The sequence below is a fragment of the Myxine glutinosa genome, chromosome 4 (assembly GCF_964187855.1).
Source record: "Myxine glutinosa chromosome 4, kmMyxGlut1.1, whole genome shotgun sequence".
Taxonomy (NCBI): Eukaryota; Metazoa; Chordata; class Myxini; order Myxiniformes; family Myxinidae; genus Myxine; species Myxine glutinosa.
Genome location: NC_136264.1, coordinates 131,047,092 through 131,075,007, shown reverse-complemented (window position 1 = coordinate 131,075,007; position 27,916 = coordinate 131,047,092). Strand labels below are relative to the sequence as shown.

Below are 27,916 nucleotides of genomic sequence, written 5' to 3'. Positions count from 1 at the left end.
AACATCGTTAGGGAGGATCTTGGAGGAACCTGTCTTATTTAAACCTCAGACATTTAGTTTGGTTTGCTCTATGTTGTTGAAGTGTGCGGCGTCACCATGCCTAGATCAAAAGAGCTCTCTGAGGTCTTCAGAAAGAAGGTTACAGAGGCCTACGAGTCTGGGAAGGGATTTAAAAAGATCTCCAAATAATTTGAAATCAATCATTCGACTGTCCGGAAGATCATCTACAAGTGGAGAAGATTCTAAACAACTGCCAACTTGTTCAGGCCAGGCCGCCCCAGCAAGTTCAACCCGAGAGCAGACCACAAGATGCTGAAAGAAGTGTCGAAGAACCCCAGAATGTAATCACGGGACCTACAGGTAGCTCTTGCCACTGTTGATGTCAAAATGGACGAGTCTACCATTAGAAAGAGTCTGCACAAATTTGATCTACATGGGAGGTGTGCCAGGAGGAAACCTTTGCTGTCCAGAAAGAACATCAGGGCAAGACTAAAGTTTGCCAATGAACACCAAGGCAAAGACCAGCACTTCTGGAACAATGTGCTCTGGACAGATGAGTCAAAGGTAGAGCTATTTGGCCACAGTACCAGAAGACATGTTTGGCGAAAACCAAAGACAGCGTTTGACCACAAGAACCTGATACCAACTGTAAAGCATGGTGGTGGAAATATTATGGTTTGGGGCAGCTTTGCTGCATCAGGGCCTGGGCAGCTCACCATCATAGAATCCACTATGAATTCTTCATTGTACCAGAGGGTGCTTGAGGATAATGTGAGGCCATCTGTCGGAGAGTTGAAGCTCAACCAAAGGTGGACCTTGCAACATGACAATGACCCTAAACATACCAATAAATCCACCAAGGAATGGCTGAAAAAAAAGAAATGGAGGGTTCTGGAATGGCCAAGCCAAAGCCTGGATCTAAATCCCATCGAGATGTTGTGGGGGGATTTGAAACGAGCTGTGCATGCAAGAAACCCCTCAAACATCGCACAGCTGAAAGAATTCTGCATGGAGGAGTGGGCAAAAATTTATCCCAGTCGATGTTAGAAACTGGTAGACAGTTACAAGAAACACCTACTTGAGGTTGTTTCTGCCAAAGGGGGCAATACCTCCTATTAGAGCCAAGGGTGTATTTACTTTTTCCACATGCAAAATTTGCATTTATGTTTATTTAAATTATACAATGGACTACAAAATGTTAATGTTTCATGATATTTGTTATATTATATCATCTTTATCTATCAATATTGTTGAAATGAAGATCAAATAGCTGTATGTTGAAATATGTTGAAAAAGTCAAAACTTTACATGGAGTGGGTGTACTTACTTTTTCACGTGACTATATCATGGAGGGATGCTTGGTCCTGGATAAAAGTGCTTCGCTCTTCCAAAAGGTACGAGTCAGGTTCTGCCAGTTAGATCAGATGTGTTCATCTGTTGTTGAAGTTTGTGAAAACATTACAAAATGTCATTACCGCACCTATAATTTGGCATATTTGCTGTTGCGTTACTTATTCGTCTAGGGGGCCCGTTGGACTATTGGACCAATTTTTCATTGGTCTTCACTGCCTTGTAGCATACCTGCCTGTTGGACTTGGAGGTGGATGGGGTGGTAGGGGAGGGGGAGGGCGGGGAGCGGAGGGGGGTGGGGCGGTGGGGGGGGGGGGGGGGGGGAGATTAAGGCTCCTCGGAATCTTTTGGGTGCTTGGGGACTTTTGGGTCATCTGGGTCTTTTGAGTCCCCAGGGACTTTTGGGTCATGAGTCTTTTGGGTCCTCAGGAACTTTGGGGTCTTTTGGGTCCTCAGGGACTTTTGGGTCCTCTGGGTCTTTGGGGAGTTCAAACTTATCTTTTGATAAACGATTCATAGTTGGGCTAAAATATTTAAAATTCATAATTGGGTCACTAATTAGCATAAAAAGCTTCTTGATCAGTTTCAGTCGAAGTGAAATGATTCTTACGTGCCCGATTCTGAACGATATGAGATCGGAGGATATTTTGCCATTAATTTCATGCTTGGGCGGCTCAAAAGTACAATTATAACGCTAATTAATGCTAATTTGTGCCGTTGTTGAACCCCTTCGGTCTGCAGTAATACATATCATATCACTATATCATTGTGCACGAAACTCAAATTAAGACCGATTTTGGCACCCTTTTTCAAGGTGCCAGGACCCTTTGAATCTACGTTGGGGCACACAAGAATTCACATTCTTGCATTGGACCATCACCATTTTATAGCCTGGATAGGTCAAACCTTTTGTACATTGCAAACTGAGGGTACATACCACAATTAGCATCGCCAAACCACCATAAAGCTCATGCGTTTGTAAAAGAGCGTGGACCCTGCCAGGTACGGCGAGAACAACACATCGGCTGCGGATTTATGCGGGCAGGGCGGCCTGCAGGGCTGGAGGTCGAGGAGAGTCCGAGAAGTCCCCCTCGTGGCGAATCCTGGTTCTGTAACAATATTATTCAATCTGAAGGGTATTGTATTCAACCAATCCAACAGGTGTTGAGCTGTTGTCCCACACAGTGGTTGCGTCATGGTCAAGGACACACCAGGACTTGTATTGATAGGCTCTTGTTGGATTGTGACACCGATGATCAGATCTCAGCAACACAGCATCACAGAACATTGGCCAATAATAGGGTTATCTGACGTCCCTCCTTCAATGTTTTACATGTATTTTGTACTTGTACCTATGTCTTGTACTTACCGTAATCATTGTACATGACATATTATTATTATACTAGTGGGGTCACCCGTGGGAATCCCACGGGCATTGACGTGTGTGACATTTGGATATCTTCATTTAGATGCTGCACATTAAATTTTACAAAATGGTTACTGGCAATTCATCAGATCCAGAAATGGTGTAATGAACACAATTTATTTATTTCACATAATATGTGACCCCTCACTCCTCTCCACCTGACACTCTCCTCTCTCCACCCTCACGCCTCTCCATTCCCACTCCTCCTCACACTCCTCTCCAATACCTCCTCACACTCCTCTCCAATACCTCCTCACACTCCACTCCAATACCTCCTCACACTCCTCTCCAATACCTCACACTCCTCTCCAATACCTCACACTCCTCTCCAATACCTCACACTCCTCTCCAATCCCTCACAATCCTCTCTAATCCCTCACACTCCTCTCCAATCCTTCACACTCCTCTCCAATCCCTCACACTCCTCTCCAATCCCTCACACTCCTCTCCAATCCCTCACACTCCTCTCCAATCCCTCACACTCCTCTCCAATTCCTCACACTCCTCTCCAATTCCTCACACTCCTCTCCAATTCCTCACACTCCTCTCCAATTCCTCACACTCCTCTCCAATTCCTCACACTCCCCTCCAATCGCTCCTCACTCTCCTCTCCAATCGCCCCTCAATCTCCGCTCCAATCGCCCCCCACTCTCCGCTCCAATCGGCCCTCACTCTCCAACCCCTCGCTCCTCACTCTCCAACCCCTCGCTCCTCACTCTCCAACCCCTCGCTCCTCACTCTCCAACCCCTCGCTCCTCACTCTCCAACCCCTCGCTCCTCACTCTCCAACCCCTCGCTCCTCACTCTCCAACCCCTCGCTCCTCACTCTCCAAACCCTAGCTCCTCACTCTCCAACCCCTCGCCCCTCACTCTCCAGCTCCTCGCTCCTTGCTCTCCAACCCCTCGCCCCTCTCCAATTTCTCGCTCCTGTCCATCCCCTAGCTCCTCACTCTCCAACCCCTAGCTCCTCACTCTCCAACCCCAAGCTCCTCACTCTCCAACCCCTAGCTCCTCACTCTCCAACCCTTAGCTCCTCAATCTCCAACCCCTAGCTCCTCACTCTCCAACTCCTCGCTCTCCAACCCCTCGCTCTCCAACCCCTCGCTCCTCACTCTCCAACCCCTCGCTCCTCACTCTCAAACCCCTCACTCCTCTCCAATTTCTCGCTCCTGTCCAACCCCTAGCTCCTCACTCTCCAACCCCTAGCTCCTCACTCTCCAACCCCTAGCTCCTCATTCTCCAACCCCTAGCGCCTCACTCTCCAACCCCTAGCGCCTCACTCTCCAACCCCTAGCTCCTCACTCTCCAACCCCTAGCTCCTCACTCTCCAACTACTAGCTCCTCACTCGCCAACCCCTAGCTCCTCACTCGCCAACCCCTAGCTCCTCACTCTCCAACCCCTAGCTCCTCACTCTCCAACCCCTAGCTCCTCATTCTCCAACCCCTAGCTCCTCACTCTCCAACCCCTAGCTCCTCACTCTCCAACCCCTAGCTCCTCATTCTCCAACCCCTAGCTCCTCACTCTCCAACCCTTCACTCCTCTCCAACCCTCCTCATCGTTGTTGCAGCAGCATCCTGTGAGAGTCTGTGATCACGTTCGTTGAGGGTCTCGTTCTCCCGTCTCGTTCTTTTTCTTGCTGCATCCTGTTCAAGTCTGCATTGACGTTCGTCGACGGACTCGTTCGCCCGTCTCATTCGTTTTCTTGCTGCATCCTGTTCAAGTCTGCGTTCTTCATCGACCGTCGCATTCATTTTGGAAATGGAAGTTTCCACGCAACGCATGAATTGTCACGATCCTCAAGAGGAAGTGTCTCGTAATCATCAAATGACAAATGGCAAGTAAATTACATTGTGAAAATTAAAGATTTCAAATAAACCTATTTAAAGTGTATGCGCACATAACTAATTTTTTAAAAAACGAAGAAATATCTCTCGGTAATTTCCTGAAACATATTTTACTTCCGGATGATAATGTTGAATGAAATAAGAACGAAGAAATATGTGTCGTTTTTGTGACGACTGTCATCAAAAGTAAAAGTAATATATCTTAACGGAAAAGAAAAAGCGAAATTTTAATATATGTCGACATTTTCCCCGACTGTTATTTTAGGCGGTGTATTTTCGTGTATCATCGTGGCGCGATTTTTAAAAATATATGTCTGCATTTTCCCGTGTGTGCGTGAATGTTCTAAATTATTTCTGACACTGAGTCTAAAACCATCGATAAAAATTAAATCAGATGGTGAATTCGAGATAAAATCGTGAGGGTGACTCTCAATGAATGGGCTTTAGTTTACAGGCCTTTGAGAAAACATTTCGTTCTATAAACGGAAACTTTCATGGGATTCTCTTCCCGTTTTTTTTCAACCGAGTCTAAAACTATGTTAGCGGCTGTTAAAAATGAAATGATATATCGAATCAGAATTGAAATAAACCTGTGTGAGAGAGAAAGACAGCACGGGCCTAACTAAACATGCCTCAAAGCTATTCGAGTTAATAAAATGGTGGATATTTGTTTGCATGAAGCCTCTCCAAGAATGGGTGGAGCTACTCTGTAAATGGAGTAAGCCACACCCCCGGACAGACAGACAGAATCACCGTAGCCTATTATAATATAGATCACAAGATAAAGGAAGATGATTTGCAATACCGGGTACCACCAAAGGTGGTACTATTGGAGTTTCAGTGACATCCTCGTTTGCTCCATTATAGTAAGGCTTATGACTGCACCGTATTATTAAAATGTAAATGATTTCCTATGTTACATTTGTTTTGTTAGTATCAAGAATGAGGAGGTTTTGTGACATTACAATCATTTTTGTGCATCAACAACAATCAAAATTATTAGTTGCATTACTTAGTTGCATGTGTGCTGTGTAAATTACCAACACATCACTAAGTATATATCCGGCCCGCACCAAATTTAACAATAGTTGTTACGGCCCTCCGACTTGGAAAGGTTCCCCCCACATGCTCTAAATGATGAGGGGCTTCATACAGTGCCATGATCTCCCCCAAATTGCTATGTTTCACACTACTGAAGCAGAATTCAATGCACAATTGCTAACAGCAAAAAACAAACACCAATTTTGTCAGAAAAAAGTTAATTTTGAAGTCGTTTCTATTGAAAATAAATATAGGTTTGCAAACATATGGTCTTTAACACTTTGAGTACGGATGACGTCCAGTGCCGCAACCCGCGAAAACGTTTTGTGTACGGATGATGTTCCTACACGTCATCGACTATACCTATAAATAGATTGTCAGTACATGGTTGCATTCCCGTAATTATCAAAAAAAAATCCCGTACTCAAAGGGTTAAAAGCACTGTGAAGCGTCCATCTCATTGCAGTGTGGAGACCAGGAAAAGATTCACTCTGGCTAAAAGCACACCTTTTCTGTTTCTCAAGGGGTGTGCTTACAAGTGGAGGCTAATGTACAGTAATTGGCTGCTGGGTTTATTGACCTTTCTCGAGAAAATGGAGGGGCTAATGTAGCATTTTAACAAAAAGTGTGGTGGGTATGGTGGCTCCACAGCTAACCCCTCTAATGCAATCTAACTCATGCTTTGGCAATAGTGCCTTCTATTATGTACTAGCAGAAGTACCCAGCATTGCCGGGCGGGGGAGGGGAGGGGAAGGGGAGGGGAAGGGGAGGGGGAGGGGGAAGGAGAGGGGGGGAACGGGGGGGAGGGGAGGAGAGGGGGGGGAGGGGAGAAGAGGGGGGGGAGGGGAGGGGGTAGGGGAGGGAGTGGGGGGGGAGGAGGAGGGGAGAGGAGAGGGAGGGGAGGGAGGGGGAGGGGAGGGGGATGGGAGGGGGGAGGAGGGGGAGGGTAGGGGAAGGTGGGGGAAGGGGGAGGGTAAGGGTGGAAGGGGGAGGGTAAGGGGGGAAGGGGAGGGGGGAGGGTAAGGGGGGAAGGGGAGGGGGAAAGGGGAGGGGGTAGGGTGTAGGGGGAAGGGAGGGGGTAGGGTGATGGGGAAGGGAGGGGGAAGGGGAAGGGGAGGATGGAGGGGGGGGAGGGGAGGGTGGAGGGGGGAGGGAGGGGGGAGGGGGAAGGGGAGGACGGAGGGGGGAGAGGGAGGAGGGGAAGGGGAGGGAGAGGGGGGAGGGAAGGGGTAGGGGGAAGGGGAGGCAGAGGGGGAAGGGGAGGGGGAGGGGAAAGGGGAGGGGGAGGGGGGGAGGGGAGGGGAGGAGAGGAGAGGGGGAGGGGAGAAGAGGGGGGAGGGGAGGGGAAGGGGAGGATGGAGGGGGAGGGGAGGATGGAGGGGGGAGAGGGGGGAGGGGAAGGGGAGGGAGAGGGGGGAGGGAAGGGGTAGGGGGAAGGGGAGGGGGAGGGGGAAGGGGAGGTGGGGGAAGGGGGAGGGTAAGGGGGAAGGGGAGGGGGGAAAGGGGAGGGGGTAGGGTGTAGGGGGAAGGGAGGGGGTAGGGTGGAGGGGGAAGGGATGGGGAAGGGGAAGGGGGGGGGAGGGGAGGATGGAGGGGGGGGAGGGGAGGATGGAGGGGGGGAGGGGAGGATGGAGGGGAGGATGGAGGGGGGAGGGGAGGACGGAGGGGGGAGGGGAGGGGAGGTAATATTACATTACACACACACAAACTGTGTTTTATGTTCAATGGTCTGGCGGCGGGGATGGAACATCACGTGATCGCTCTGAGCGAATCAGCGCGCTGCTCTGCCACCGGCTCAGATTCCGTGTATAATATTCCTCGCTGAAAAAAAAAAATGGATCTAAAGATGAAAGAAAAAAAACCCTATGTGGTGTGAATGGCAATGTTCCTCACTGAAATGTGAAAAAAACGCAATCGCTTTTCGCTCTGAATTACATGCGAACGCGTAACTGTGAGTTTATGGCGGCAAGGAACATCACGTGATCGCTCTGAGCGAATCAGCACGCTGCTCTGCCACCGGCTCTGATTCCGTGTATAATATTCGTCGCTGAAATGCGCTGAGGTAAAAATATGGTAAAAAAAAAGTTATGAAATAATTTTTATTAGGTCGGCCATGTTCTTCCCAGGCTCAATGGCCATGTCTATGCCAAATATCAAGCACGTGAGCCTCTCCGTTTAGGAGTCTATCGGTAACATTACACACACACACACACACACACACACACACACACACACAAACTGTGTTTTATATATAATTATAGATATGTTTCTCAGGAATGTGGCTGAAATAAGGCCAACAACCCCAACACAAATTATACCATCACAAGAGTTGCATCCTGGTAACATCTCCAGCCTCACCTGAAGGTCAAGGCGAATCTTCTCAAACTCCTCCTTCAGATTCTTTCTTTCAGCGTTTTGTGCTTTTTCCACATCTAGTAACAGCACAGATGAGGATATGGTGGAGAAATGAAATTTCCTTTTGTGAGGTTCAACACGAGTGTTAGATGGTTGCTCAATTAGTGAAGCAAACCACATTCCTCCATCCATTCAATCAACAACAGAAATGCTGCATCATCCAGTCAGCGAAGTGTTACGGATTTATGTGAATTGATGTGAATTACTATTCAGGTCTTTGCTTATTAATGTGTAGTCGATTAAAGGTTGTTGTGATTAAAGGGTCAGGAGCCCTTCTGGGGAAAAGGAGACCGGAAACGGAAGAAGAAAAGACACGAGGTCCGAGAGAAGCGGCGATCTTCTTAGCTCGGCGAGGAGTATCGATATTGAGCAGCGTGGGGGACGCTGCGTTTGAAAACCCGTCTGGCGAAAGGAGTCACCTGCGCGGGGTAATTATCCATTTACACGTCAAGTTGCCGTGGGTTCGTGCACGGAACCAAGCGTCCGGCACAGTTCGCCTCCCCGTCTACAAGGACGCGTACGGGTCGCACCTTGGGCCTCGCGCGCTGGGCAAGCCGCGCGTTGCTTTGCCCGCTTTGCTTGGCAAGGAGGGGTGCGCTGCAGCCGTTGTTCCCATTACGTGACGTGCATGTTTGGGAGCACGTCAGCCAGGGGTTCGTTCAACCGCCCGTGTGCGGAGAAGCCGACCTTCACCTTGGTCTGGAGGGGCCCAGAGACATTGTGAGGGACAGTGACCAAAAGGGGTCGTGAGTGGGGAAAGGGGGGAACATATATAAGATGGCCATCTTAGTGATATTGGATTGATTGTGATGGTTGTTGATTGCTTGGAGAATATATTATTGATTACTCTTGATCCTTGGTGTGGGGTTTCTTATTGACTGGAATTCATATTGATTGCGTTATGAAAGCGTATAATTCATAGATCTTTCTGGCGGAGTTCCTCTCACGGTCCGGGGGGTCACCGAGACCAGGTAGTCACCGGGAGGACCCCGTAACAGAATTGGGGGCTCGTCCAATTGAATTCCGGGATCTAAAATTGTATAACATAATAAAATAATAATTTTTATTAATTAAAATTAATTAATTAATTATTAATTGGTAAATTTTTGAGAAATTGTGGTAAAGTCTTGGGTGAAGGTTAACAGGTGTTAACGATAGTCACCATGGCGTTTGTTGCACAGAACTTTGCGGTAACACCTAGTGAGGCACAGTTCCGAGCGTTACTAAAAGCGGACCTCTTGAAATTGGCCAAACATTTTAACTTGGAGGTCCGAACTAATTTGACGAAGGCAGAGTTGCAGACCACGGTGATACAATCTATGGTGGGATTAGGAACATGGGACGAGTTAGCCTGGCAGTGGCTACCCGAAGAACCAGAAGACGTTGAGCTCCGGAAACTGGAGTTGCAATTACGGAGCCAGGAACGGATCAAAGAAGAAGAAAGGAAAGCAGAAAAGGAAAGAGCAGAAGGGGAAAGGAAAGCAGAAGAGAGGAGAGAAGAGAAACAAGCAGAGGAAAGGAGAGTGGAACGAGAACTCCAGGAAAGGTTAAAAGAAGAAGAAAGGAAAGCAGAAGAGAGGAGAGAAGAGAAACAAGCAGAGGAAAGGAGAGTGGAACGAGAACTCCAGGAAAGGTTAAAAGAAGAAGAAAGGAAAGCAGAAAAGGAAAGAGCAGAAGAAGAAAGGAAAGCAGAAAAGGAAAGAGCAGAAGAAGAAAGGAAAGCAGAAGAGAGGAGAGAAGAGAAACAAGCAGAGGAAAGGAGAGTGGAACGAGAACTCCAGGAAAGGTTAGCAGAAGAAGAAAGGAAAGCAGAAAAGGAAAGAGCAGAAGAAGAAAGGAAAGTAGAAGAGAGGAGAGAAGAGAAACAAGCAGAGGAAAGGAGAGTGGAACGAGAACTCCAGGAAAGGTTAGAAGGGAGAAAAGCAGAGGAGAGGAGAGCTGCCAGGGAACTCGAAGCAGAGGAGAGAAAAGCCGAAAGGGAGTTGAAGGAACGTGATCTGGCGCTTCAGCAAGAAATTAAATTCAAGGAGCTGGATTTAATGAGAGAACGGGGAGAGGTACCACCCTTGCTGACGGGGTCGACACCTAGCCAGAACACCTGGGAGGTGGGCAGACATGTGAGGCTGGTTCCACCCTTCAGTGAAAAGGAAGTCACTCAATTTTTTCCACACTTTGAGAAAGTGGCTCGACAGTTAAACTGGCCGGAGGAGGCCTGGACCATACTAGTGCAAAGTGTGCTGGTGGGTAAAGCTCAAGAGATTTATTCGGCGCTACCAATGGACCAATGTGCAGATTATGAGGTATTGAAGAAGCACATCCTCAAAGCCTATGAGTTGGTTCCTGAAGCTTACCGGCAAAAATTCAGGAATGCCAGGAAGAGTGAGAGTGAGACCCATGTGGAGTTTGCCAGAGTGAAAGAAAACATGTTTGATCGGTGGTGTGAGTCGAAAGGAGTCGGGAACGACTTCGAAGCATTGCGGGACCTGATGCTGGTGGAGGAATTTCAACAGTGTGTCCACGAGGACATCAAAGTGTACCTGCAGGAAAAGAAAGTACCAAAGTTGTGGGACGCAGCCACCATGGCAGATGATTATGCCTTAACACACCGGATAGGGGTCCACACACCTAGCTCCTCGCCTAGACTTCAGCAGGGGAGTTATGGAACACCCGGTGCGGAGAACGACAATACATGGCGGCGGCCTCGAGAGGATTATGGGGACCACGCGGATACCCCACCTGTTCGAAATCAGAGGGCTACGGGCCAAAGACAAACTTATTTTTCGGGGGGCCCGAGGCAGACCATGAGTTTTTCCTCCGGGCGTACTTGCGCTTTTTGCAAGAAACCTGGACACTTGATGTCCAGTTGTTACCTCATGAAAAGGGAAGACCCAGAGCGGAGTCCGACTATTACCACTCCGAATGCGATGGCAAGCGTAAGAAATCGCCCACAGAAGAGTTACCAACCTTTTATTTATGAGGGGTTGGTCTCACTCAAGGGAGACTTGACTAACCCAAGACCGGTTAGGGTTTTGAGGGACACAGGAGCCCATCAATCCTTAATGCTTGAAGGCATTTTGCCATTGTCAAAGAGTACCGCAACTGGTGATAGTGTTCGGTTACAAGGGATCGGTGGCTGTGTTAGTGCCCCACTTCATGTCATCCATTTGGAATCCGATTTGGTGTCAGGACCGGTCACCGTCGGTTTACAAGCCACGCTTCCTGTAGAGGGAGTATCTGTGATTATCGGGAATGATTTGGCCGGGGGGCAAATTTATGGTAACCCGAGGGTGGGCAAAGAGCCCCGCAGGGGAAATAACACCACCCCCGCTCGGGATGGCGACAAAAGTTCCAAGTTATTTGTAGGGGGACTGAACTTCAACACAGAGGAAGAAGTTCTGACCTCTGTCTTCAACAGATATGGGCCGCTGGTGGAAGTGCGGGTGGTAAAAGACAGGGAAACGCAACGGTCAAGAGGGTTCGGCTTTGTCACGTTTGCAAGCACAAGAGACGCCAGAGAGGCAGAGAAGAATTGGAATGGTAAGGATTTGGAGGGTCGGACCATAACAGTAGGGAAGGCATTTCGTAGGCGTCGAGAGGTCTACAGAAGAGGACAACTTGGCAGTAGTTTTGGGGTTGGCAGCAGCCGATATTACTATGGAGGCTCCCAGAGTTATGGCACCTCCCGAAAGAATGAACGTCAGAGCACTGGCCGAGAAGGAGACCGCCAGTCAGGTAACGGCTGGGACCAGGGGTCCCACCGTAACTGTTAGGAGTCTGGAGAAGTTGAAGCACTATATACGGGGGAGCCGCCGAGCCGGGGCTCCTACACAGACTAACCGTGAACGCCACGTTCTTAAAGGCGTCCAGGTAGTGAACTTTCCTGCACGGACTAACCGTGAACTCCACGTTCTTAAAGGCGTCCATGTAATGAACTTTCCTCCCCGGACTAACCGTGAACTCCACATTCCTTAAGGCGTCCATGTAGGGAATACTCAGCTGGGCCTCCCGAAAAAGTGCTATCGAGAGGTTTAAATTTGGGGGCTTTGGTCACCACCTCTTAACCGTCATTCAAGAGAAACTACAAATGGTTGACGCTTGGTCCAGAGGGAATTAATCTAGGGGATTGTGTGAAATTTTGTTGCTTTATTTTTAAGTGATAACTGTGCCCGGGGGGAACTGATGATTTGGGTGGGGGGGGGGGGGGGGGGGTGAGTTATCTGGTTTGTTTATCCAAGTTGGCCGGCAAAGAAAGTTTTCGCTGGGTTCAAACTTTCTTTCTTGAAGGGGGGAGTGTTACGGATTTATGTGAATTAATGTGAATTACTATTCAGGTCTTTGCTTATTAATGTGTAGTCGATTAAAGGTTGTTGTGATTAAAGGGTCAGGAGCCCTTCTGGGGAAAAGGAGACCGGAAACGGAAGAAGAAAAGACACGAGGGCCGAGAGAAGCGGCGATCGTCTTCCTCTTCCTCGCCGAGCTCCAAGGCGAGGAGTATCGATATTGAGCAGCGTGGGGGACGCTGCGTTTGAAAACCCGTCTGGCGAAAGGAGTCACCTGCGCGGGGTAATTACCCATTTACACGTCAAGTTGCCGTGGGTTCGTGCACGGAACCAAGCGTCCGGCACAGTTCGCCTCCCCGTCTACAAGGACGCGTACGGGTCGCACCTTGGGCCTCGCGCGCTGGGCAAGCCGTGCGTTGCTTTGCCCGCTTTGCTTGGCAAGGAGGGGTGCGCTGCAGCCGTTGTTCCCGTTACGTGACGTGCACGTTTGGGAGCACGTCAGCCAGGGGTTCGTTCAACCGCCCGTGTGCGGAGAAGCCGACCTTCACCTTGGTCTGGAGGGGCCCAGAGACATTGTGAGGGACAGTGACCAAAAGGGGTCGTGAGTGGGGAAAGGGGGGAACATATATAAGATGGCCATCTTAGTGATATTGGATTGATTGTGATGGTTGTTGATTGCTTGGAGAATATATTATTGATTACTCTTGATCCTTGGTGTGGGGTTTCTTATTGACTGGAATTCAATTGATTGCGTTATGAAAGCGTATAATTCATAGATCTTTCTGGCGGAGTTCCTCTCACGGTCCGGGGGGTCACCGAGACCAGGTAGTCACCGGGAGGACCCCGTAACAGAATCAAATGCTGAACTGCCTCTGTGAGGCATATAAAATGTTCACAACACAAACACGAATTATCTTGCGTGAGTGTGCCAAATTTTTGAAATTTTTTTGAAAAATGGCCTCTAAAGGTGGTTTTTTTTTTTTTAGTGTGCAAAATGGATTAAGCATAGCTGTCATCTTGTGTTGTATATCAAATACTCTGAAGGACTGGCTATCTAGGGCTGCACGGAGGATCCACTCATCCCAAAGGGTCTGCTCCGACTTTGCTTTTAACAAGAATCACAATGGCCATATTGAGTTAACATGTTCCCTCCAGTACCAACCTCAAAGTACAATGAGCTTAAAAACAATCAGAACTGTAATGAACTTGTGTTTGGTTGTAATAAGAATGTAACCACCGGTTGACTCACTACAACCATTTGTTATCACATACCCTCTAGAATTCGACTATGCTGTTCTTTAAGGGTGTTGAGCTGTTTTTTGTGCCGAGCCCCCATCTCTTGCAGTTGCGTTTTGTGCGAGTGTAGCAACTCCTCAAGCTGAACATATGAGGGATGAGGGGTTGGGTGGAAGACAACAAGGTCGGGATTCTGAGTTTGCAAACAAAGACAAGAAACTAGATGGTATTCATAAAATACTTACCCTGCGCAGTCAACTTGGTGTGAGCCAACTCTTTTGTTTTTGAACAATTCTTTTTTTTTTGATCCAATATGGCTGCCAGACCACATGAGCGATGACATCATAAATGTATATTCTCTAAATAATTGTTGCATAGATCATGCTCAATAAATTTCAAACTGATCAGACTAAGCGTTGTCCCTGTCTAATTATGACGTCATAATTATGGCACCAATGACGTCATAGTTAACAACACCTATTCCCCATATGGAGTTATTTACAATGAGCCACGTTTCAATTTTTTCCATAAGTGGTTTTGGAGATTATAGAGGTGCAACGTTTTTCGGTTTTTCCAAGATGGCGCCTGTAACACATGACCTATGACATCATGATTATCATTAAAATATTCCAAAGGAGTATTTACAGCTCCTATGGTGAAAATTTTGTGTCCATCAGATGAACAGTTGCTGAATTTTTTTTAAATAATGATTGGATGGATAAGTGTTGTATTTTTCGAGTTATGACGTCATAACGAAGGCACCGATGACATCATCATTAACATATCTTATTCCCCATGGGGAGTCGGTGACAATGAGCCAGGTCTCAATTTTTCCATGGAGTGGTTTCAGAGATATCGAGATGCAAAGTTTTTCGAAAATGGCGCCTGTACCACATGACCTATTACATCATAATAATCATTGAAATATTCTACAGGAGGAGGCCCTCCTATGGTGAAAATTTCGTGTCAATTAGACCAAGAATTGCAGAGAAATAAATTTATACTGATCGAATCAAGCGTTGTACTTGTCGAATTATGACGTCATAATTAAAGTACCAATGACATCATCATTAACATATTATTGCCCAAGCGGAGTACTTGACAATGAGCCATGTTTCAGTTTTTTCCCATGGAGCGGTTTCGGAGATAGAGGTGCAACCTTTTTTCGATTTTTCCAAGATGGCGCCTGTACCATGTGACATATTACGTCATAATTATCATTATTAAAAAATTCCACAGGAGGAGCCGCTCATATTCTGAAAATTTCGTGCCAATCGGACTAACAGTTGCAGAGGAATTTTTTTTTTTCATACTGATCAGATCAAGTGTTGTACTTGTCGAATTATGACGTCAGAATTAAGGCACCGGATGACATCATCATCAACATATCTTATTCCCCATGGTGAGTACTTGACAATGAGCCATGTTTTCATTTTTTCCAAAGAGCAGTTTTGGAGATAGAGGTGCAACGTTTTTCGGTTTTTCCAAGATGGCGCCTGTAACACGTGACCTATGACGTCATGATTATCATTAAAATATTATAAAGGAGGAGGCACACCTATGGTGAAAATTCCATGTCAATCGGACTAACGGTTGCCAAGAAAATGAATTTTTAAAATGCTGACATGGCACACCCTTTACTTTACTGAATTGCAGACACGTATGTACCTACATACATGAATGCTTAACCCCACTTTTCGCTTCGCGAGCGCAGGGTAAAAAGGGGATATTAAACTATACAAAGTAGTTTGTTTATTTGGGATGATGATGTAATGTTTGTCTTGCCCAAGTAAACTGCATCACATCACCTAAATCAATGGTTAACATCACCTAATAATACTGATTGCATAAAATCAAGGAAGTGCATTTGATGGAGGCAAATACATTTTTGTTTATATATTTTTCCACAACCTTACTCATTAGTTGGGGTTTTTTGGGGGGTTTTTTTAAACAGCAAAAGCAATTAAAGAAACATCTTGATTACAGCACCATCTCACATGGCCTCATCAATCCTGGAGATCGGTGCTTAGATGAGAACACCAAAGAGGACAATTTTGTGCAATCTTAACCCAAATACATACTTAGAAAAAGAGGAGGTTAAAATTGCAGCTGTGGGTTTTGAGGTCCATGTGATGAACGTAATAAACGATCTTGTTCCATATTAAATGGCTTTCACACAATCTACCATTACCAGGGCTACCGTTTACCTGCTCATGGTGACGTTTCCCGAGTGAGTTGACATGTGTGCTTCGCTCTTGTTCCAACTGCTCTCGTTGACTCTCCAACTGTTCCCCCAGCTCTGCACGGCATGCTTGCAGTGCCACTTGGCTTTCAGCCTTGGCCTTACCAAGCTCTTCCTGCAACCTGTGGCTTAGCGTTTCGCATGCTTTGCCCAAGGTAGAGCCTTGTACTCTCGCTAGATCTACAGAAAGCAAAGGGAAAAGAGAACCCTTAACCCGAATCAAGCAACATTGATCAAATATTTATGCATGTGAAAGTAGAAAAAGGAGAAACAAAACCATGTGAAATGAATGAAATAAAATTTACAAACGAACATGTTAAATGTATAAAAGAGCATGAAATATGCATAAAATACCATGAAAAACAGAAATAACATGTAAAACAGGAATTAACATGTAAAATGTATAAAATAACATGTAAAGCAAAATAACTTGTAAAACTAGAACGGCACTCGGTAGAGCGCAAACCCCCACAGGCTGAACAGTCTACTTTTTGTAGCTCAATGATACGCCGGATCGGCATCTGTACCTTAACCAAAACCGAATCGTCTTATTCTTGTCACACACCCAACCTATCCACCAGGTTTAGTCCCAACCTGTCCTTAACTTGAAATATCGTGCTATATATCGTTTTGGCCCTTCCTCTCAATGGTAAAGAATCACTTTTTGGTTGAAATTTCTGATGTGGTTCGCAAGTTATTACAGTAACGAAAATCTTCTACGCACGCATGGATGGACGCACAGCCAGATGGAAAACCCCAAAAACATAATGGCTCAAGATATATCAGGGATACTCGGGATAAACATAATGGCATAAAGAGGGATAAAATATCTGATAGTTTACCAAGCTTCTCTTGCATCAATTCAAGCTGTTGGTCCACCTGTTTTCTTTGCTGCACTGCAAAGTCATGCTGCGCACACGTGCACACACAAACATGCATCAACCCACATGGTTAACAGGAAAGTATCACGAGCAGATCGCGACTGTGCACACAGGTATGTTTGGTGTGAATGTGCTTTCCATATTTATTACCTTTCCTATATTTTAGACACAATCAAACTTAATTGTTTTATTTTATGAACATGCACCTGCATAATATTGACTGTAACTACAAGTCAAGATTTTATATCCAAAAATACTATTTTACAAGTATCTGCGTTCCAGCTTAACCTCACTCAATATTCTTATTTTCTGCTACATGTGTAATGTTTATTTATTACATACATCACATGGGCATTATGTCAATGTGAGGCAAGAGATCCAAACCTGTTATCTCTTCATCTTAAGGTAAGCCTTTAAACGTCTCACTGACCAGACCAGCCCAAGTTCTGGCCGAGTTGTACATAAATTAATAAACATTTTTTCCCCCCAATATAAACGATTTTGTTTACCTGTGGGAAATAAACAATAATAAGCCAAATTATTTTCATGGCTGATGATATACCTGAGAGTTGAAATACTGCAGCACAACACACAGAGCGTCTAGCGCAAGGAGTATGTTTGGACTTGCAACAGACCATTCAACCAGTCTAGGTGTATTGGTCATGTGATCGACCTTGATCGAGTCATTTTGAGGCTGCCTGAACAAGGCCGACACTGTGGGACGTACAATCACAGTACCTAGAGGGAAAAACAAATCCATGGGCATTTCAGCTATTTCTTTGAATGTCTATATTTTAAGCCAAACATTGTTTCATATTACAGATTCCTCCTCTCTTCACCTTAGCCATACCTGTTCTGGCTGGCTGTCCTCCTGAAGAATCGCTTGCTGTTCCACCATGCTTTGCTCCCACCCTCCTGCTCTCAGCTGCAACACTAACTGAAAGAAAAATCAGCATCGCTGTACGGCCACGGAAAATCCATTCGCACAAGAATTCCAGAAAGAAAACGAATTTGTTACCAGTATCAACATGCATGCTTACTACAGATGAACGAAATATTGAGTATGATTGAAAGAATGTGTTGTCAGAGACAATTCTAGTGTACAAGGCAGGATGCGAATGAGAGGAACATGGTAGCAGTCGATTGAAGACAATGGGAGAAGCATGCAGTGCTTGACGTGGGTAAGACATGTGATTCAAGTAGTATAAAGCCAATAGAAGACAGATGGTGCAAGACCAGAAAGGAGGTGGTAGAAGACAGAGAGACCACCGACCTGTCTGCAATGTGAAAATGACGTGCCCATAGACTCAGCTTCGTCCCAGGATGTTCCAATGATCTTGAAGGCCTTGGTTTCCGTTGCGATAAGCTTTTCAAGGTGTGAAGCAAGGGCACCAGCCCAGAGGCGAGAGCAGTACCCCATCAAGCTGTGGTCCTTGTAGGTGTATACGAGTTTAGGTGTGCCAAGGAAGGACTTTGCAAGACAGAGGATGCTCAGCCAGCGACTGGTTATAGAGACCGACTTAGAAGCGTGGTTTGCCCAAGAAAGATCATGGCTGATAATGAGACCAAGGAGTTTGAATGACTGAACTTCTTCAAGAGGGTTGTTAAACAAGTAGATGGCAGGGTTTTCCAGACTGTCTTTTTGGAGAGAGATAGCAAGAGTGTGAGACTTGTCAGGATTTTTTTTTTCTCCCAATTGAAATTGAAAGACATATTCCAAGTGTTTGACCAGCTTGTGATTTTTTTTTTTTTTTCCAGATATGAAGAGAGGGAAGAGGCTGCAGCCTTCCTGCCTGAAGGATGAGGGATGTCACGGCAGAGGGTTTAGTCATCAGCAAATAGATAAAGACAATCATTGCATCCCCATTTGATTTTATTCCCTCCCTTTGTTATTTACCTTCCCCTGCTGGTCCATAGCATTATTGCTCGTGATCATCATTGCTTATTTATCATGTCTTAGTTTGTTATTGTATGCTTTTAATAAATTATTTGTTCATGATGAAAGTGGTGTTATTCATTCACTTCATTCATGCAATCAAGCTCCAAATTAAATCACAATTTGCAGTACAGTCGGACCCCGCTATTCACGGTTCCGCTATTTGCGTGTTCCGCATATTCGCGGCTTGATAAAATGCGACCTGTTTCTCTATTCGTGGAAAAGTGTCCCGTGAATTCGCAGTTTTTTTTCTATTCGCAGCCGTGTCCCGCGAATTTGTGATTTTTCGGGGGCGTAATTTTTTTTTTTTTTTCACGAGCCGCTAGCTTCACACATCTTACTATAATTCACCAAATGTCCGTCCGTCCGTCCGTCCATCTGTCTGTCTGTGTCCGTTCGAAGGTACCGCAAAAATGGCTGAACCGATCGCAACAATATTTTGGGTGGGTAATCCTAGGATCCCCTGGAGTAAAATAGGCTATATTGTTTTTCCAATTTTTCCAAGTTTCCAGTTTTTCCAAACACGATGGAATAATATTTACCGATATGAACAGTGATGTGGCTTTTGTTGAAATTTTACATACCAGGAGAGAGTAGATTGACTCTTGATGAACTCTTCCTATATAAACGTGCGGCTCCAAAGTAACATGGCAGCATGTGCAAAACGACTGAGAAACAGGTGTAGTGGCCGCTTCCGTGTTAGATTCGGCGCGCATTCTTCACACATAAATGTGCGACTCAGAAAGATGTGCAGCGGCCGCTTCCGTTTTGCAGAATTCAATCTTGTTTCAAAATGGGCGCCATGTACTGATTAGATTGTGATGATTTGCGTGTGATATGATTCAACGGATGTTTATATGAATCGTTTAAAATAAAAAAGCCTTCATTTTCTGATATTTTTCCTTTTCATTTGGGTTTCCCAATTGAAGCCCCGCCCGTGGGGCGGGTACCGTTGCTAGTTTATAAAACCCAACTTTCACCAGCCATGTACAAAGCAGCTGGACTTACGCAAAAAAAACATCTTCTACGAGCCGCAAGAATGACCTGTTCTACATTCGCAGCGCTGTGCTTTGTGTTTTCACTGCTTTCACGGGATATCCCGTCCTTCACAATGTGAACAGCTTCACGTGATATCCCGCTGCCGTTCACAGGTAAATAATGTTTCGCGGGATATCCTGCCATTCACACTATGAATAGCTTTGCGGGATATTTCACCAGCAGCAAAAACCATCATCCCCGCGAGATACTGTATAGAATGAAAACACTCTACAGCATCTATTAGTGCAATTAGCTGTCTCACTTTTCCACAATGAAACAATGTCATGGCATACATTCGCGGATTATCATCGACATTCGTGGGATTTGCCTCGCCATTTGTGGGATTTTAATTGACATTCGCGGATTATCCCCGACATTCGCGGATTTTTCCTCACCATTTGTGGATTTTGCCTTGCCATTCCCGGTTTGTTGCTCGATATTTGCGGATTTTCATGATTCGGGAACCAATCCCCCTTTTTTCCATTGAAACAATGCCCTGCCATTGGCAGTTTCGCAAGTCGCAGCATTTTCCAGGAATGTATTCCCGCGAATAGCGAGGTCCTTCTGTATTAAGAAAACAGGTTTCCCAGAGATCTGATCCACCATCTGAGCTCAAATTTGAGGTCCACCCTCAAGGCGTTGCAAACTGCTGCCTATAGGTGCGCAACAATATTTTCACTTAACTTCTATATCCTACTGCAGTTTACTTCACTTACATATTACAGGGTTAGCTTGCCAACCGGCATAGGGTTTATGACCATGATGCGAGTGTCAAGGTTTCTCAAAAGACAACGTCTTCCACTTCTTAATGACGGGTTTCACCGTACTCAAAGAGATAATGAGTGACTTTGATATCTAATTATAACCCTCTCCTGATTGGGGCTTCTCCACCACTTTATTTCTGACTTCTTTGGAAAGCTCCTTGGTCTTCTTGTTTGCCTTGTTGGTTGACCATGTGAGTTGCATCTTGAAACTCCTTACATAAGTGGGGGAACTTAATTTTTAAATTGAACCACTGATTACATACAGGTGAAACCTATTACACTTATTTTGTAACCTTTCAAACAAATAATTTGCTCCCGAAGTGATTTAGGGTTAATTAGGCAAAGAGTTTGAATATTTGTGCAACTGAGAATCATGTGATTTTCTCTGTTAATTTAACTTATTCACATTTTATTTGCATTTTTTGCTTTATCACTTTGGAGTAGTTTGTGAAGACTATATAATAAGTTTGATTTGAAAGAATCATGAAATAAGCTCAGGTGGCAACAAAATGTGAAAACTTTGGAGTGGGGTGAATACTTTTACAGGCCACTGTGTACTTAGACCATGTTTGGTCAAAATCCAATCACTGGATCACAAATTAGTGCAGTAATGCAATTTTTACTTAAAGGGACCTTTGACCTCCTAATTACATCCGTTTATCTTTGCATCATTATACATACTTATACCAAGTTTTACTAGGTTCCCTTCAGCCATTCTTAGGCTACCCGGTAACAGAAGCCTACTAGACTCTCTGCTTTGACCTCTTGATGGCAAAATCTAATCAGTTCATCTTTGCATCATAACATATACTTATACCAAGTTTGGTCAAAATCCCATCACTGATTCACAAGTTCGCTCAGTAACAGTATTTTTACCTAACAGGACCTTCTGACCCCATAATGTAATCATTTAATCTTTGCATCATTATACATACAGTACTTGTACCAAGTTTGACTTGGATCCCTTCAGTCGTTCTTAAGTTATTGCAAAAACGAAAACCCTATCACACACGGATGGACAGACGGAAGGACAGATGGACGGACAGCCGGACAGACAACCCAAAAACATAATGCCTCTGGCAACTTTGTCAGTGGAGGAATAAAAAACCAAACTTGGGGAAAATGTTATGCAAGAGTCCAAGTACCACATTCCTGGCACAGTGGGCATGCGACACCCTACACCCTAAAACGTTCAATTGTAACTCGTCCATACTAACTGAAGCTTTACACCAGCTTTAGAATCCTGGCAACTCACCTCCCAGAACCTTTAATTCATCATACGTACCCCAACTCCCACCTCATCGTGATCCAACTATCTTTGGAGCAACAAAATTGAAAAACAAAAATTGGTTTCCGGTAGCTGTCAACAAAAGTAAGATGGTAACAAATGAAGGGATCGAAAGCAGTCAATTTCAGGTTATTGGTTCCTTAACAGCCAGCCGTATGGTTGCACCAAACCGAATCAGTAGGTGTTGTCGATACAAAATCTCAGTTTACGCTCAGCAGTGAGAACATGTATTACAACTTGGGAATTGCTGGGGTTATGGCATGCAAACCAGGCCCTCTGACATGCCCCAAACCGCATCTCACTCGCTCACTTACATAGCCCCAATATAACTAAAATTGGTCTGCGTACATTCCGTTGGGCCAAGAGAACTCGGATCTTACCACACCCGGCCACAGTCACCGCTAGAACAATGAATAGCAAAACAAACCCAAACCCTTCCACCACACTGCACAAACGCAGGAAACTCCCTAAAATACAGCCTTCCCACAACTGGTCATCATCGTATCGAGAAGATCCAATCAACATAAAGCCACCACACGAGTTCTTCTAATGTTTACAAACGAACTGGAAAGAAAATTTTAAATAAAATCAAAATGGCTCCCCGTTAATTCAACAGCACACCTTCGCGTGCAGGATGCTTTCACACCTATTGGTGTCATCCCAAAACTTCTCCGCCCACTTGTATCTTCCTTAAAGTAAAAGGTCCAAATCATATCCTGCTGAATATTGAATTTCTCACACTTTTGTTTCAGAAATTAGAATAATGGAATAAGGACGTGAGGAGTAGTAACGTAAACGTAGTCGTGAGACTAAGTAGTACTAAGGACGCGAGGACAGCAGAAAGATTCAATAATGAAGACATCCAAATTCATGTTAACATACAGCTGATCATGTATCGGGTTAACTTCCACATACCGGAAACATGCACTGGGTTAATGTACACATCTGGGGAACACTTACCAGGTAACTTCCACATCCCGGAAACATGCACTGGGTTAACTTCCACATCCCGGAAACATGCACTGGGTTAACTTCCACATCCCGGAAACATGTACTGGTTAACGTCCACATCCCGGAACCATGTACCGGAATAACCTCACCGTTCCAGAAACATGTAGCATACAGACTACAGTGTTAACTTTCACATCCTGGAAACATGTATTGGGTTAACTTGCACACCCTGGAAACATGTATTGGGTTAACCTGCGCATCCTGTAAACATGTAATGGGTTAACTTGTGCACCCTGTAAACATGTACTGGGTTAACTTGTACACTCTGTAAACATGTAATGGGTTAACTAGCACACCCTGGAAACATGTAATGGGTTAACTTGCACACCCTGGAAACATCTACTGGATTAACTTATGCACTCTGGAAACATGTACTTTGGTTAACCTGCACACCCTGGAAACATGTACTGGGTTAACTTGCACACCATGTAAATATATACTGGATTAACTTATGCACTCTGGGAACTACTACAGAAAACTTTGCCCATTTCTGCTCCCCCATCTTTCATATCACCCTCTCCTGCTCTCCACCCTCTCCTGCAGCCGACCAAGAATTGACAAAATGCCTTTTGTTCATGCATCGGAAACACTTTATAAATTCCATTGTACTAAATGTTTGGCTCAACTCGAAAAACAAACAATACTGCAAAGATTCCCAGTATACCAGCAGTCCAACAGTCTGATACAGGTTCCAGCGTGGAGTGGTCTGCACGCGACAATGCAACTCTGGCCTTACACGAAACACTGAAAGAGACTCCATATATGAAACGGACAGCCCCAGGAAAAGGTAAGCCAGCCATGCAATGTCTGAGGCAGAGCTCTTCTCAAAAGATGTTTTTACTGAAGCGGCATCATAATCCCTCAAATCCACAAAAATGTAAACTGCTCATGGAGTCAACATTCACGTTGTCTCCTTGAAACGTTACAATTTGGGACTTTTGAGGGCGGAAGAAGAAAAGCAGAATGGAACAAACGAAGAGTAGATGCAATATCGGCTGAGAAAAACCATCTGGTACAGTGTGGGCAGTGGGTACCGCATTGTGGAGCACTCCATTCTCTGGAAATGCTAAGCTATTCCCTTTTGGTTGCATAATTTAAAGCTATCGTGGCTTATAGACCAGGAGGCTAGACAAAGTCTAAAGTTTGCAAGCACGGTGTTGACAAATTTGCCTCAATAGGATTACTCGTGATCTTTAATCCGTCGCAGTGGCCCTACGGATGGCAAACTTTAAATAGCAGATCACATCCGATAAATCGCGTTTCAAGGGCTTGTAGGATCAAAAGTCCAACCAGCCGGCCTAACGCACCCCTTCAAATGCTGTGCTCATTTGCAAAGCTTTGAGAGAATTGAGCCAGACGACAGTTTTGTTGGAATTGACCCTACCCCTACCGGAGATCGCACCCAGAACAGAATGACTTGAATGTGAGCTTGCTTAAAAATCTATCCATTGCCCTGGTCTCGTAACGATCCATTTTTAGAACATTTATGATGTCGCTAAATAAACTGATTAAATAAATTAACAGAAACAACTCGAGATTTTGTCTGAAAGACAAAAGCCCACAAAAGGAGGACTTTCCAAGTTTGTCTTTTCGAGAACATCTTGAGTTGGTTGTACCCTCGTTCTCTCCGCTCCGTGGTTCTCTCGATCTTGGCGATTATGAACTCTTCCAAACACAAATTGTTCTTTGATGCTCAAAGAATGTATTCATCCACACAATGCTATACCACAAGCAAAGCTCGAACAGTACACAGTGCCTTTCTGTGCCTATAACTTCCAAAATAGTTTTTGTATTTTTGGTCGCTGAAGGGACCGATTGTATAAAAGCGTTTGCTACACTCGCTGCAAGGTGAAGATCCAGTCGCAATTCCTGCAATCATATCCGTGAAGCGATGGTATTCCATAAGAGAGAGCAGAGTAGTTGGCAAGTTAGTGATGAATAATACGACCCTGAGTGGTTAATCGGTGTTAGGACACAGGGGAGAGCATTGTGGCAGAGTTAAAGCAGAGTTAGCACAGCGTTATAGCAGCATTCATTCTCACCCAAGCAAGGCTGGAAGCTTACTCGCGTACTCATGTCCCAAGATTTTCGTGCACATTCGCCAGGAGCTGCGAAGATCAAACTGTAAATAATAATAATACCTACAAAATAGCAATTTTCATAGTTGAGTACAAGCGACTTTTGACCAAAGAAATGAATGAATGAATGGAATGAATGAATAAGTGACTTTCCAACAATGAGATTCTTTCACCAGGTTGGAGCTCAGATTCATTATTTATCCCATGTAACCATCAGCGTCACGGTTGCTCACCACCGGCTGAGCTGGGAAGAATGGCCGGCAGGGACTGGCCACTTGTGCCGGATGAGATGCTGGCGCTGCGCTGTCTGGGAGACCGGGGGATCTGGTTCACAGACTGCCGTGATGACAGGGACGTAGAGGGTATGGCAGTTCCCTTTGCCTGACGTGGTGTGTGCGAAACGTTTATTGGTCGAATCTTGAGACGTGGAAGGCTCAATGAAGGTCCATCTTTTACGTCAGCTTGTACTTTCGCACCTGCCTGGTTGGTAGAAGATGTCGGTCTTATTACATCCCGTCGTGAATAGGGTAACGACCTCGTTTTTTCATGGAGAAGAAGATGCCGCTGCTTTGTTCCAGGCTGTGGGGTGTTTCCTCGAGTGTGACGAGAGGCTTCTGTGGAAGAATTCTGCCCAACTTGTGGCCTTGCAGAATTCGCCACTACATTTTTATTAGCTTGTTGGGTCCTCATGGAAGCGAGTGGCGTAGCACCATCCTGTACAGTATGGCCAGACAAAGTTGCTGGAGAAGATGGCAAAGGTCTTGATGGAGGGAAAGGATGTTTGCTTTTAGCTGATGAAGGAGCTGCAGACGTAAACAAACAGAAAAATATTTAAACAATACGCATTCAATTCTCAGAACTTCCATAAACTCTCTCCCAAGCCATTCATAATAATGAAATAAAATAAGTTTTGAAATCTACAAAGTGGAAACAAAATATGTTTTGAAATCTACAAAGTGGAAACAAAACATGTTTTGAAATCTACAAAGTAGAAACAAAACACGTTTTGAAATCTACGAAGTGGATCTCCTTACATTGCCGTGCCGACAAATATTTTCATTTGCGTTTTTCAATCACATAATAATGAAAGAAAGTTAAACAATGTGGATGGTAGTTTTAGCAACAAGCATCATTGAAGAGTACTTGCCTTGATCTTGCCTATGAGGCCCATGTCCAATTGCTCGTGCCTGGCCTTGTGTTGTGGTCCCTACAGCAGCTTGGCGAGGAGAGGTACACGCTGCATTTGCGGATTTCGATAACGCACGTCTCACGACAGCAACAGACTTGCTTCTTGCACTGGGTGTCTTATCAGGAAAAATAAACCAAAAAGTCAAATTACCATGAGAGTTCATAATCTTCCACCAAGGCACCAATAAATCAAACAATTTCAAGAAAATTACCTCTTACCTCAAAAGATGAACGACTTCCCTCTGAGGCCTGCTCCACGCTTCGAGGCCTATTGACACCACTACTGGTGGTTGCACAAGAACTTGGTTCTCTCCGCCGAGTTGTCTGTCGAGGCCGTGGCAAAAGTATCTTTTTCCCTCTCGACGTACCACCCTTGGCACCAATCCACTGACCTCCCCTCGTTCTTGATCCAGTTTCAACTTCAGTTTGACCTTTGATCCCGTTAGTCACATGACGCAAAGGTGTTTTTGCTGCAGGATTAGCCAGCTTAGAGTTCTGGAGGACCTCATGTTCCACATTTACAGCTCTGCCACTTGATGCATTTTTCATTATTTCAGGGCATGCCTCCATGATGTCCTCTTGCACCTGTGAAATAATCTCTTCACCTTTACCATCTGGCTGAAAACCATTACTTTTCTCCAATGTATAAGCAGGACAGACAAGATGGCGCCCAACATATGCCTCATCGTCCAAGGCCACTGAAGATATGTCAGTTTCCTGTTCATCTTCTTCAAGAGGTTCTTGTTGTACTGCAACTCTTCTATCAATCCCTGGCATATCTTCATCGACAGCCTGGAAGATATTTTCCATGAAGCTCTTTGCCGTTTGGTCAGTTGCAGCATCCAGGAAGCTGGCCTCACCCTCACTCGAGTCAACTATTGATGGAGAATGATCATGAGGTGTACCAGAGCCAAAAGTGACAGAGACAGCCTCCTCAGACGTTGTGTCAACATCGCTAATCTGTTTTTCAGAAGCACTTTGCTGCATCATCTCCTGGGTACCTTTTGTTACGACCTGTCGACACTGACTGTGCCTGATCATTTCATCATTAGGCATTTCACGCATGCAAGAGGAGGCAGCTGTTTGCTCGAGATAGCCAACATTGCAGTCGGAGTGTTGCCCTGTGTTATAAAAGTGGGTGGATGCTGGGGCCGGTCGATCTGATTCCATGGTTTTTGTCCAGTCATCATCAGCAATAGTGTGATCACTAGCTCCAAGGCTAAGTGAAAGCTCAGTTTGGGCACTAATCACATTTCCCTTTGCACCACGCCCCCCTCCAGACAAAAAGCCTTCATCTCCTTCATCTGTAGATGACCCCCCATGAATGTCTGTGGGACCTCGAGAGACCCGAGCTACCTTTTTAAACGCTTCGCTCTGAGTCCCAAATGAGAGTGGATCGCTATCTGACACTAAACTTTCCTCAACGGCTCGGTTGCCAGAACCGAGACCATTCCTGATACTGCCCACTTCAACGGTAGATCCTGTGACTTGTCGAGCAAAACTTGCGTCATCAGAAACCTTTTGAGTCTCAATAAGGTTGGTGACAATTTTCTCCACATGCTCATTGCAGGTGGCATTAACAGATCCAACTGTGTTGCCATTCGCATCTGTCTCCATTTCCAGTTTCAGCAGACACAAGCACGTCTAATATTCAGTGGCTGACATGTGCCAACCATCAGCTCTTTTATCTGCATGTCTGCTTTACAGAAAAAGTTTCCATCACCTGTAAATATTCAGTTTCTGTGACATTGGGGGGAAAAAAACAAACGATTTTCATTAAACACCACCCCTCCCCCCCGCAACCCAATCCCCCTCTCTCCTGTTATGCCCAACTTAGCCCCCACAAAAAGCAATCAACAACAGCTGCCGCTCATCCCAAATGTGTGTGTGTGTGTGT

General features: G+C 45.3%; 1 protein-coding gene across 4 annotated transcripts in view; it reads right to left on the bottom strand.

Annotated features, from left to right (window-relative positions):
* LOC137425220 (uncharacterized) overlaps positions 1 to 27,916 on the bottom strand; it is a 61,952-nt gene that overhangs the window by 14,665 nt on the left and 19,371 nt on the right. For 2 of the 4 annotated variants that reach the window (XM_068113415.2, XM_068113417.2), the window contains 10 exons: positions 26,239 to 27,759; positions 25,979 to 26,135; positions 25,065 to 25,634; positions 24,796 to 24,861; positions 17,567 to 17,653; positions 17,279 to 17,454; positions 16,678 to 16,744; positions 15,801 to 16,015; positions 13,630 to 13,735; positions 8,021 to 8,094 (listed from right to left, as the gene is read on the bottom strand). In XM_068113415.2, coding sequence (XP_067969516.2) covers positions 8,021 to 8,094; positions 13,630 to 13,735; positions 15,801 to 16,015; positions 16,678 to 16,744; positions 17,279 to 17,454; positions 17,567 to 17,653; positions 24,796 to 24,861; positions 25,065 to 25,634; positions 25,979 to 26,135; positions 26,239 to 27,636 — 2,916 coding nt within the window. In that variant the 5' untranslated portion in view covers positions 27,637 to 27,759. The remainder of the gene's footprint in view (positions 1 to 8,020; positions 8,095 to 13,629; positions 13,736 to 15,800; positions 16,016 to 16,677; positions 16,745 to 17,278; positions 17,455 to 17,566; positions 17,654 to 24,795; positions 24,862 to 25,064; positions 25,635 to 25,978; positions 26,136 to 26,238; positions 27,760 to 27,916) is intronic. The other 2 variants (XM_068113418.2, XM_078776411.1) reach the window with 1 other exon arrangement.